General features: G+C 32.7%; 1 protein-coding gene across 1 annotated transcript in view; it reads left to right on the plus strand.

Moving 5' to 3' along the window:
• LOC111513234 (uncharacterized) overlaps positions 1-3,073 on the plus strand; it is a 70,737-nt gene extending 67,664 nt beyond the window's left edge. The window contains exon 8 of the mRNA XM_074174418.1: positions 1,137-3,073. Coding sequence (XP_074030519.1) covers positions 1,137-2,954 — 1,818 coding nt within the window. The 3' untranslated portion in view covers positions 2,955-3,073. The remainder of the gene's footprint in view (positions 1-1,136) is intronic.
• The last annotated feature ends 11,011 nt before the right edge of the window (positions 3,074-14,084 follow it).

Below are 14,084 nucleotides of genomic sequence, written 5' to 3' on the forward strand. Positions count from 1 at the left end.
TTGTGCTCAATCCAAAAAAATCAGTAGCACTAGTATTTGGAAGCAATGCTCATGTAGCATCAGTTAAAAATAACTTGAAAGTGTATCTGAATAATGAAGTAATTAGATTTGAAAGTAATGCAAAACATGTGTCCCACAAGCTTGCGGAACTGAACTGGTTTAACATGAAAGATAGGTTCAAATTTCATTCATTATGTTTATTTCATAAAATTATATTATACAGAAATCCGCCTTATTTATATCGTAAAATAACATTCAGGACAGACGTACACAACATAAATTTGAGAAACAAAAATGTAATCACATGTCCACAACACAAGACCGCAATTTTCCAGAGAAGTTTTTCGTATTCGATTTTTCATCTTTATAATTCTATTCCCGATTCGCTAAAACACCATAGTAATTTATATAAATTCAAAAAAGAGCTTAAAAGTTTCCTGCAATCATACAACTTTCTTTTTTTCCACTTGGTTATTGGTGGTGAATATTCAGGTGACCCAACAAATGACAAATGTCAAATGTCAAAAAATTGTGAAATAAAAATTTAGGTTTTAGGATTAGTTAGGTTAGTTTTCAAGTTATAATATGCTTATTTAAAATAGCAAGGGTTGAGTGGTAGAGCACCCTCGGGTGAACTCCCCCTTGGGATTTTTGTGTAACAAGATGAATATCATGCATTTTATTTTTCATTGGAAATAAAGACATTATTATTATTATTATTATTATTATTATTATTAATTTATGGATGTGCGATTTTCTTCTAGCGAGAGTTTTATTTTTTTAATAATATAATATCAAATTTTCAGGTGGAAAAGAAAAAATAACCTAGAAATAGTTAGGGCGGTTTTGCGGTATTTAAAAATTTAAATTTGGAAATTTTACTCTAGTTCCAACTCTTTTCAAGGTTACAATAATAATGCTGATCATTTCCACATATTAGATACAACTAATAAAATTTGAATATGATGATTAGACGTACAGATAGTGCGTTTCGTTTTCAGAAAAAAATTTACTAAGGTTTCTGTTGATCGAATGTTGTTTCAATGAATGAAATAAATAATCATCGAAATCTAAAATCAACCAGTTTACGCTTTTCTATTTTTCACTTCCGGAGACTGATGTTTTTTTTATTTCAGAATGACATGACACCAACGCCAGAATATCCAAAAAATCTTGAAGCAGTTGCTCGCCAGAAACGTGGAGAAATAACTCCAGTCGTATCAGACCTCCCTACTATCGAGAATGATTTCGAAGATTACAAGATAAACATGAAAAAACACCTGAAAGATTTGAAACAACTTCTGGAAGAGGACAAATTGAAATTCGAAGAGAAAAAGAGGAAAAATAAGTTGAAGTTGCTACAACTGAAGAAAAAACAAGAGCTTGAGCTGGCAAACGAAGCAGTGGAGGTCGTTTCCAAAATACATAAAAATGAAACTGAAACTGGTTATGACATATTAGAACATCTCCGAAAGATTCAAGAAGATCTGAGACACAAAAAGGAGAAGTTGGATAAACTATTGACGAAGGATTTGAAAACTCAGGACAGAAGAAGGGAATATAATACAACACAGATGAGAGAACCCAACTCAGAAAAACAAAATGTTTTGAATAAAGCCGGTAAAAATAAACAAAATTCCAATATAGTTACCAATACCCTGGAATCGACAGTCCAAGAAAAATATCGACCTAACCACGATAAAATACCCGTTGAAGTAAAAATGGTAAAGAGATCAATTTTTGATGGCAAAAATATGTTTGGAAATTATCAGCCAGTGACCCCCCAACTGAGAATGTGGAAACCTGCTGACATACTTTCCTTGCAAAAAGATTTCAATCCCTTCAATGCAAATAAGATGATTCCACCAAATGATCTCCATCTGTTCAAGAATATATTTGACCAAAACAACCTCCTCACTATGAGAAGGAGGAGAAGTATAGATTCAAGTATGGATAACCTTGAAAATGAAATAGGCACCGATTTTAATGAGATTAAGAAAGAAGGTCAGAATTTTTGGCCAGAAAAATATTCGGAAAATGATGAACTGGAGTTCGTGTTACCTAATCGAGATGAATTTAAAATTCAGGAAAACGACGGTGTTACGGAGATCAAATTTGTTCACCATGATGATAACAAAAAATTCAAGTCAGAAAGGGACAATTCTCTTAAACTTTTCAAAGGTGAGGCAAGTGAACATGTTGAATCTCCTGATTATAAAAAAAGTATATTATCTGGAAACGAAGAGGATATTGTTGAAGCTTTCAAAAGAAGAGAACAAAAGAGCAGTGGAGTAACCGAGGTTGCCTTGTTCTCATACCTTCACACAAATAATCCATTGGAGAGTTCTATTCATTCCATGAAAGATATGATGGATCGCAGAAAAAAGAAAGACAAAGTAGATCATTCTTCGATAATTGAAGGGGAAGATGGTGCTCCCGTTATTGAAGATTCATTATACTCATACCTGTTTGAACCTAATCCCTTGGAAGAGTTATCAAAGAATGACGAAAAGGAGAAGGGCATTGAAACAGTTCAAAACCACCAAAAAACACATCCTGCTTCCCAGAATCTTGAAGAAATCGATACATTGATTCCACATGAATTTGGGAATGGTTTATTGAAAGATAGTATGAAAAAAATGATGGAAGATAAGGAAACTCATAACAAGTATGATCATATCACTGATGAACCCATCATTGAAAATGTTACTGAAAATACGTCGAGTTTCTTTATTTTCGGTAGAAACTCAAGAGATGAGGTGAAATTAACTGACACCTTGGAAGAAATAAAACACAATAAAACAAATTCTAACCAGAATACAGTTAACAATATTCAGAAAATACCTATTAAGAAAGAACAGAAGATGTTTGAAGATCTAATAAGTAATCTGACAGGTTTTTTCTCTAAAATCAACAACCAGATCCAGAATTATGTGAAGCAAATCATTAACTGATTTCAAGATATCAATTTAGATTTTTACTTTTGTATTTCTCATCTAGTAATAGTTCAGTTAGTTGTTAGGGGTTTCTTGTTGTATATTTTATATTGTTTGAATAAATAAGTGATAAAAAATTAGCAGTTTTTCTAGGGATCACATTCATCCATGAAATTTTGAAATAAGAAAAATGGAGACATTGACAAAGAAAAGGTTATAAGCATTAATGCTTGAAAACATTTTCTTCATTATTATTGATTGCTTTTGTCATACAAACATGTTATAGAATGTTGGTTATTGTGAAAGGACCCATTCTTAAGGGCAAATGCTTCAAAATTATGGAAAAGTTTGAGTAAATTGTTGTTAAAATTACTTGAAATTGATGTTTCTCATGATTGATATTCATTTTACATTCCTTTATGAATGTTCTGACAAATTTCATAGAGAAACGTAGTCAATTCAGAATGTATCCTGTATGTTTGGATAAACACATAGCATTTTCCAAATATTACAAGTAAAAATCCTTTTTTTCAGAATAATAAAAGAACTCATCCAATTTCACTGAGAGGATATATTATCAAATTATCACAACCTGTAATATAGTCGAAGTAACCGGTATTGTGCATAGTTTAAGGTGTCAACGCCTCAAAGGCAAAAAAACCAATGTAGAGAAATGAAGCCGCTGCCAATCACGTGGACTGAAGAATTGGCGGTTCGTATTAGATAATTTTTACTAACCGAGTTTCATGATTGGCTGAAGAGTCATAAAATTGAATTTTAAGTCATGTTACGGTGACGAATAGAATGCGAGGATGGTTATAACAGCCGTGTTGTCAATGTTCAGTTCAGGAACTGATCGCGATTTGAGTGTCGAAATTCGATATTGGTGCAGTTAAAATAACTTAAAATTTCTGTACTTTGACAAGTACTGATAGTAATAACGAGTGTGTGACAGAGTTGTAATAACATCGCATACTTTTTCCAGTGTAGTGATTCCAATAGCGATGGTGAAAATGGCGAAGAAGAGATCCCAGTGAATAAGATTCGGATGCATTTGAATATTGAAACACAGAGAGTATATTTCAATGTATATAAGAATCTACATTTCAAGTTTGTTTTCGAAAGCAACATCAACATTTGACGGAAATTATTTTCTCAACTGTAAAATAGTCAAAAACAAACCTTAAGAACGCAAGACGCGATGTGATACGGGATTACCAAAACTTTCAAATCTTCATCTAATAAAATCATTGAAAAAATAATATACCACTGTTACAATGAAATTCCTACAACTGAAAACTTAAGGAAGAAATTGAATACTTCCGGCCATAATATGAGCTGCTGTTACAAAACTGTTCAGAATTGAATAAAGAAACTAGGATTTAGATTCAAAATAATAAACAAACGTCAATCAGTTATGAAAAGCAGAAGAATAGTGGAATTGCGTAACAAATACATACAACAAATAACTGAATATAGACAAGAACAACGGAAAATTTTCTATTTGGACGAAACTTGGTATGACACTCACGACACAGTTACGAAAGGGTGGACTGATGGTTCGAGAATGTGTAAGCGTAACATGCCTGCAAACAAAGGATCGCGACTAATCATTGTGAAGGATGGGTTTTGAATTCTTTGAAAATATGTGGAAAAAACTTGAGGACTGCAGTGATGACTATCGTAAGAACATGTAAGCTGACATTTTTGAGAAATGGTTTGAAAACACATTGATCCCAAATTTGGATGCAAATAGTGTAATAGTTCTTGACAACGTTTCCTATCATTCGCGATAGCTCATCAAAGTACCGAATAAAAATTCGAGGAAAGATGAAATACAAAATTTTTCAATTTGTATTTTGAAGATAACTATACCAAAAACCAACTACTTGAAGTTTAACAGACAAAAACATTTAAAAAAGTGTATGCTCTTGAGAGTATTGCTGAAAAGTATGGACACACCATGCTGAGACTTCCCCCCCATTTTTGTGTTTTCAATCCCATCGAGTTGATTTGGGAAAAATCGAAACAAAGTATCAGGCGTAAAAATAATTTTCCAAAATTTGATAAGAAGGTAATAGAGCTAGTTAAAGAAGAAGTATTTAATATTACTGAAGAAGACTGGCAGAAAAGGAATAAAAAATTAATTTTAGTTGAAAAATACTATAAACACTCCACTAACTTTCGAAGACAGGCGATTTGCCTACATTGTTTTAGTGTTCTGTCCACAAATTTTTCGTTTTTGATTTATGCCATACACACTTAATAACATCTTCATATATATATTTATATATAAATATATTTATAAACAACTGGATTATATTGGAACAACATCTAGAATTCTTAATGATAGAATAACTTCACATAAAAGTGATATAAAGCTTAATAAAAAATCATGCGCATTAGCACAACATTCTATAGAAACAGGACATAAATCAAATTACTCTAATATCAAAGTTTTACATACAGAAAAAAATATTTCTAAACGCCTTTTTCTTGAAATGCTTGAAATTAATAAGTCTTCTGTTTGTATGAATAAGAAAACTGACATTGATAATCTCAGCAATATATACAGTAACTTACTGGAACTACACCAAAAACATGATAATAATGAAAATTGTATCAATCAATAACTCTTTCTTAAAGTCAAAGATTATGAAATCATCATACCCATTGAAAAATGATATTTATGTGAAGGTATGACATTTGTCAAAACCAAAAAAAAATCTTATACATGTTCAAACAACCTTCTCCGTCAGTTTATACAGTGTGACCCATTTTTAATGGAAACACCCCCCTAAAATTTGAAGTTGTAAACCGATTTTGATTTTTTTAATGTCAAGTACTAAAAGGTCTACCTTGGGACATAATTTGAAATGTTTATGAAAGTTTCAGGGCATACTACGATATTTTTTCATAGTCGAAAATCAGGATTTTTTATTAGCGATTTTTTTATTGGAAAAATCACTACGCCACTGGAGCCAGAGTGCCTCTAAATAGATGTGACCAGAATTTAATGAAAAAATATTCATTAATAACAAAGTTATGACAACTCAAAAATTAGAAAACTCAAATAGCTAACAGTCACAATATATCATTTTTTTAAATGATTTCAACAATAAAGTGCCGCTAGATGAAAAAAAAAACAAATAGCGTAAATATTTTTAATGAGAATAACGGAATTACATGCACACAATTCAACTAACAATGAAGCAAAAGAATTTTAATAAACGTTACTAATAACTAATTATTGAAATGTATCGATTCAGTGCAATAATTAATTCTAACTCATATTCTAGTAGCCTCTACTAATCCACCACGTATTTCGATACATGTGTCGTAGCGCTTACGAATGTTTTTGATTACGTTCCTTAGTTCTTGAGGGCTAATATCTGCACATACCTGTCGAATTCTTGCACAAAGTTCATTTCTATCTTTTCAGCGGTTTTTGTAAACCTTTTGTGTGAGAAGTCCTCAGAGAAAAAAGGCCAAAACTGTGAGGTCTGGAGATCTGCGTGGCCACTCTATAAACGGACTACCACGGCCTATCCATTGGTTTGGAAAATATTCGTTGAACCATTGCCTTACAGCTATGGCAAAATGAACTGAACACCCATCTAACTGGACAATTAAATTTGATCGTTCATTGATTGGCAGCTCGTGAATAGCATCCCAAAACTCTGTGTTTAAAAATTCTAGAAACCTCTGCGCGCATTAATGTTTTCCTCAAAAAAGAAAGGACCAATTATTCGTTCGTTCAATATCCAACACCAGACGTTGATTTTTTGGGAATACTGGCTTTTACAGTTTATTACCCAGTTAGGATTATCCGCTGCCCAATAGTGACAATTCTGTGATGACACTACTCCATTTGTAGTGAAAGTGGCTTCGTCGGTATATAAAATATTTTTTAGGAAATTTCTATTGTTTAAATATTCCCCTTGGGCACATAAACAATATTCCAGGCGTCTTGCTTCGTCGCCTTCTTGAAGTGTGTGTAAAAATTTTGGCTTGAAAGGTTTAATGTTCTTCGCCTTAAGACATCTCCGAATAGTTTCTCGTGGAATATTCAAATCTAAAGTGGCATTCCTTATACTGGCATTAGGATTATTTCCGAAATCATTCCTGTTGCTTGATCATTCCTGTCATTCCTGTTTTGTCTTTGTACAGGATTACTTTTTAACATCATTTTTGATACTGCACCAGTTTCATTGAATATTTTATTTATTTTATTTACCGTACCGCAGCTAATACGAGGACGATCTGGATGTCTCCTATTAAATACTCTACAAACCTCTCTAGCACTTCTAACGTCATCTCCCGAAAGGCGTACAATTTCAATTTTCTCTCTTAAGGTGAGCATCCACGATGAAAGTTTATCATGAAATTTTTGTGTCATGAGTTGAAACTTTCATGTTTCACAGTGGAAACACTATCGAATTACGCGATATAAAGATTTCCTGGAATATTTCGATTAACTTGCAGTGGCAGTAAGGTTTGAGTGTGTTGTCGCCATTCACCAGGTTGAACAGTACCATTTTCGTAATCTTCAACATCAAACGTGCCATTAGGAGCGTAAAGCTTCCGAGAACGGGTCGTTAAAAAATTATGTAAAACGCATATTGCCGACACTATAATGGACAGTTTTTCTGGTTCTAATTCAATTGGCATTCTTAAAACACGGAACCTAGCTGAAGCAATGCCAAAACAATTTTCAATTATTCGTTTTGCACGAGACAGTCGGTAGTTAAATACCCTTTGTACATCACGCAAGTTTGTGAACGCGTAAGGTTTCATAATATATGGTTTCATGGCAAAAGCATCATCTGCTACGATAACAAATGGAATGGCCTTATTCTGTCCTGCGAGTGTATTCTGTTTTTCTATTGCAGGCTTTATTTTGCTAAGTAAATAATGAAAGTCAGCAGCAGACATCCTGAGAAAATTCTTGTAACATTCCTCATCCTCTCGTTTTAATTTTTCCAATAGATTATTCGTTAAATTGTGGTTTTCTCTTTGTTTAATCCAATCGCGTACCCAAATTTTGTGAGATCTCTTTGTTTGCGAAGCTAATAAGTAATAACAAGCTGCAGCTTTTCTTCTATATTTTTTTGTAGCCATCACAATGCACAAACAACGAACCAACTAAGTCACCGAGAAAACAGCAGATTACTGTACTTCGTCTCTCATGAATTAAAAATTTCAAATAATCGCGAGTGGAGAAATTTTGATCTCCTCGTGAATACGCACCATGAAACAAATGTTTCGTGAAATAAAATTTTCATGACATTTTAGTTTCATCGTGGATGATCACCTTTACGCTCAATCTTGCAGCCATGACACAAAATAATTCGAAGAACTGTAAGGTGAATATTGTTGACAATAGTACACTTAAATCTTTCACAAGTGTCAAACTGTAATATCATTTCCAAGGCAACTAAGATTTAAATTGGAATATTAGGTCTTAGTTTTAGTTAATTTGCGTGAAAACTTGAATGTAATTCCGTTATTTTCATTAAAAATATTTACGCTATTTGTTTTTTTTTTCATCTGGCGGCACTTTATTGTTGAAATCATAAAAAAATATTCTCATGGCTATATCTGTTGATATAGGGTGTTTTTTAGCTGTGTGAGTTTTCGAGTTTTTGAGTTGTCATAACTTTGTTAATAATGAATATTTTTTTCATGAAATTTTGGTCACACCTGTTTAGAGGCACTCTGAACCCAGTGGCGTAGTGATTTTTTCAATAAAAAAAATCGCTAATAAAAAATCCCGATTTTCGACTAAGAAAAAATATCGTAGTATGCCCTGAAACTTCAATAAACATTTCAAATTTCGTCCCAAGGTAGACCTTTTAGTACTTGATATTTCAAAAAAAATTATTGAAATCGGTTTACAACTTCAAATTATATGGCCACACTGTATGTTTAATTTATTGTTTTCAACTCATTTTTACTGTATGAATTGTAATGTTTTTTGATGGTAAAAAAACCAACAACTCAATAAATTATAGGCCCTGAAGAAGCTTCCCATTAGAAGCGAAAGTTTGGCAAAGTAGAACAGAGATTTGATTTTTGATTTTTTGACTGAGAGACCCCGTTAATCCATTTTGCTGTACATTTCTCCAGTCGCTAAAATTATCCACTTTATATATATGAGGAAAAAAAATTACTGAGATTTATTATTAGCTTGAATTACTAAATCTACCGTTTCCTATGCAGATAATCGAAAATTGGAGAATTCAAAGATTACTATTTAAACGGAACTGCATGTATATTTCTGTTTTCGAAAGCTAGTCACTTCTGTGTACAAAAGTAAAACGCTTTTGAGAGTTGTCTGACCATTTTTGGTCTCAGGTAAAAGAAAAGAAATCTGAAAAGATTCATTTCTTCCAATGTACCTTCACAGTTGGTTCTGGTAAATGGAGTAAAGATGTAGTCAATCGAAGCCTATATTTCTGATGAAACACTTGAAAATATATACAGGGATCACCGGAAATTAATCCAAGTCAAGAATTTTAGAAGGTTCCCTGTTTATTTTTCTGACTCCAATATAAAATTAGTTTTCTAATGATATATCACATGTGACCATTTTGATTCAAAAAGACGGTGTATTAGCCATTTTCTCCAAAATCAATATGGCGGCACTATGATGTCACCTATAGAAATATTATCAAACAACTCGACGAAATTTGAACAGTTTTGGAATGAGAATTCAAAAGTTGACATTTTTCACTAATCTACGTACGTTTTTCTTATTTTTTTCAAATGTCATATTTTATTTCATTTATCTCGAAAATATTAACAGAAAGTGATTTTCTGATCTTTGATACTGAAGTGTACCTCTCTTACTACAAAAAATGCTGTTAATTTTTCTATGACAGTGAAGAAGTGAGTAAGTAGCTATTTGGAAGATTGACACATTTTTTGTAAAAAGATGAAGAAGTAGAAAGCCAAAAACATTTCTTACCCAAAAGTATAAAGCAGCTTTGACACTTTCATATCCTCAATAGCAGAGAAAAATAAATAGCATAGTACTTTTTACAATTTTCAGTAGTAAAAGAGGTACATTCCAATGTCAAAGTTCAAAAAATATCTCTCCCTATCGAGATTTTCCAGATAAATTAGGTAAAATATGGCATTTCAAAAACTTGTTGAGTCCCGTCGTTTGTTTCTTCCAATGTCGAGTTGTCTGATAATATTTCTATAGATCACGTCACACTGCCGTCATATTTAATTCGCCGCCATTTTGGCCATATATGTTATATCATCGAAAAAAGTATTTGATATCCAATCAAATGGTCGAAAGAAAGATACAGAGTTCTATTGGTTTTGATGAACTATATCTTCATTTCGAGTTACAAACTTACATTTGAACGGCGCCGTGTACAATGATTTTTCGTCACTCGGTATAGATGACTTTCATCAACTGTTATCCTCATGTAGGGTATTCAGATAAAGTTGTAAAGATCAGTATGACAACTGAATATTTATGCACCCCTATACCTTATTTTCAATATATTATTAATATCAAATATTCATAAGAATTTCGGAGAAAAAATCAAACAGCAGAAAACTGTAATATTTTATTAAGTCCTTTCTTTTCACAATAACGTTGCAGGTGGTGTACAACTAACAACAATCAAGTCTGTAGACTAAGACTTATTATTATTAATATTATTATATAACAACGTGAACAGCCTTACTAACTATAAGTACTCAGGCATCTACAACGTGTTGTCTCACAGCATCATGAAACAGTTACTGGTAATAAGTGTATAAATACAAAAAGTTCTATGACGTTCTTAAAAATCGTCTTCCATAAAATCGCAGCTTTATTCTGGAGTCGAATCAGAGGTCATATTTTGGTCAACGTTGTTTATTACACGTTAAGAAGCCTGAGATTTTTGAAACTTTCAACAGCCATTTCAATGAAGAATTATCTTTATCAAAAGGCAGTGAATATTTGGATTGTTATTGCAATGATTGCCCATAATAATTCATGCCTCTCAAATATTTTATATTCATGACACTCTGATGTGACTTTTCACTATATTAGCAAGTAGAAGGGTGGTTAAATCAGTTGAGAGATAAATCTGCAATTTCATTAAGGACAATATATAAAAACACATATTAAAACTGAATAAAATTTTCCGAATCAACAACAATATCTACAGTACAATGTATTATGATGCGAATATCATTTTCTTTTTATAACAATACAACATTGATCACCTCAATGATTTTCTTTTTTTTTGCAAATATGAGTATCACTAGCTTCTTGTAAATATACGTCACTCAAGCGGAAGCTTTCACAAAATCCAAGTGAATCATTTCTATCAAAATGAGAATCAATACAAGTCTATCAAGCTATGAAAATAAAAAAAGGATGACTATATGTTTGGGAAAAATAATACTTTTCGTTTTCTGTAGGCATATTTTAAGAAATTGATATTTTTGTTCAACTCAGCTGCATAATAATTATATATAATATAGATAGTAATTATACCATAATTATTATTTCCTCTTAGGAAGGCGTTGGCATCTTTCATAATTTCAGATGAGCGGAATCTGATTTTAGGTCAACAATGTAACAAACTAACCTAAATTATAATTGTAGGTTTTATAATCTTTTTCAGGACAACTAAGCAAATCGAAAGAAAAGTTAATGAAAAAAAAGCTCATCATCTCCCGAGTTAGCCTCTTGCACACATACAAGAATCGCCACAGATCTTTTCTCAATAATCGAATTTGAAGGGCTATCTTGTCAGGAAGGATTAATTTTTGGGAAAGAAAGGTTTTACATTTCCACTTCTTCATCTCTATAAAAAAATGTGTAAGAAATGAAGTAATACATTTCAGAATGAACTCTTCACAATATAAGTAGATCTATAAATCTTTGAAGCTGTCTGAGCACACTCATGGAGCTAAGTACCCAAAATAGTGTCACTCTAGCTTGGGTACCCAGACATGAGGGCTGATGTTCTAGCCCATGGAGGCACATCCAAGGCTATGGTCGGCCCAGAACCCTTCTGCGGGGTAGCGAAAGCATATATAAAGACATCCATAAATTCATGGATGGAAGCCGAATCGATAGATTGGTGAAATACGCTTCTAGGAATGAGGCAAGCGAAAAAGTTCATGAAGGAACTGCTGAACCACAACCGTGAGGTTGTAAGGGTAGTGGTGGATCTACTAACGGGGCATAGCCGACTCATGCATATGAGCAACATGGGTCTGACAGAAGAAACCCATCGTAGGTTCTGTCAAGAAAAGAAAGAAACTGAACTGCATGTGCTCTGTGAATGCGAAGCGATGCAAGGCTGAGACACGCAAGATGCGGGGAAGCAAAATCAGAGGCTGCCAGCTATATGAAGGGGTCAGTGTCAAGGATATGGAGTCTCATCAAAGAAATCAAGCTATACAGGAGCATCACAATATGTCTGAAAAGATCGCAGTGAATCAGGTCATGGGTTAGCTCTCCAACAATCTGATCTAATCTACACATCTTCGCGAAGAGTATGTTTTGGAATTGATTGCTTTCTTTCTTTCTTTGGAAGATTCCCACATTTTTTATATGAAGATAGCAAAATAGAAAGCCAAATTCTTTCTTCTTGGTATCAACAACCTAATTCCCACATATAGATCATTCCTGAACATATAACTTATGCTTTCTATTTTTTTCAGTGAAGCCTACCAGGTTTCATTTTTTCTTCAAATTTTCAAATAATTTTTGGTATAATTGTATAATTTTCTCAAATGTAAGATATTATTTTTCCTCTGTTTTTGTTTTTGAGAATGTTATGTGAAATTTTTCCATCTTTTATCGAAATGCACAATTTTACTTTCATAATAGTGACAATTCAAACAAAACAAATGAATGGTAGCTTGCCATTCAATTGAAAATACTTCGGAGAAAACATTGTTTACTTTTAGCGAACCTTGAGGAAGATGATGAACAAAATAGAAAAGTCGGCGTAAAACTTAAGTTCATTGAACATTTTTTCAACCTGAAACCCACTAGTATCTTCTCACTTCAGTTGAATCATATTGAAAAATTCCGTGATGTCATATATCACATACATCAATATGTGTGTTAACATTGAATCTCATGATCACGGGCAAATAGCAATGAATCACTTGGGCTTCATTTCTTAAAACTCATAAGGAAAATACCCATAGAGTTATATAAATCAAATAAATTCAATCAATGGCTATAAAGATTTTGATGTGGGTATTTTGAAGAGCAGGATTTTTTTACTAATTATGTATATGTGTCGTTGTCTCTAATTTATATTATTTTTGACGCAATCGTTACAAAAGTGGTACGATATTCGGCGTTCTTGATCTTCATGACTAGTTTTTTGATACAAATCTCACCTCGGCATAGTCTGGTTTATAGTGACTGGCTTGATTCGATCTGTGTCCTTATTTATAGCCCTATGATTTTTCCAAATTTCAACATTTTTGAGATTTCAACATCTTGTCTCTCGTGTATGAAAAACAAAGTTCTTCAGATAATGTATCATATACCCCAGTGATGTAAAACTCAGTTGAGATTTGGAAGGAGTTTGGGTTTTATTCTTTTCATCTCTGCAGAACCAACTTGGGAGGTGGAATTTGTATCAACATGACATGATATCATTAGAATATAGAAACGCTGATTAAGTTAGGTACTGAAAAAACATTTATATCACACCTTACTAAGTCGTACTCTACAATTGCTTATATTTTGTTACTTTTAATGGGAATATTAAACAACAACAGACAAAGTAGGAACAATTTTTTGAGCGCATTTGCAGCAATTTGACTCCATCCGGTCAGCAATTTTCAACAGAAACAATCAAGATTACAAGTCGGTTCAAAAAATGACATTTCAGTCACCCCACTCTGGTTTCTGGATAGTGTCAAACTGCTATAAATAAGCACAAAACTTTTCAGGAAACCTTGGTACCCGGGTAAGGACATTAAAGAGTTATCCACTAAGATGTTTGCATTGTTTTGCATTGTTTGAGTAATATATCACTAGAAAAGTAGGTATAATTTGTAAAATTCCACGTTGACTTCACCCAAATTCCACATTGAACATTGCGTTTTGCCAAAAAGACACCGTTTATGGAAAAACAATTGAGCAACGACACTTATAAT

The sequence above is a fragment of the Leptinotarsa decemlineata genome, unplaced genomic scaffold (assembly GCF_025532065.1).
Source record: "Leptinotarsa decemlineata unplaced genomic scaffold, Ldec_3_MD MMD2_P_RNA_scaffold_12, whole genome shotgun sequence".
Classification (NCBI taxonomy): Eukaryota; Metazoa; Arthropoda; class Insecta; order Coleoptera; family Chrysomelidae; genus Leptinotarsa; species Leptinotarsa decemlineata.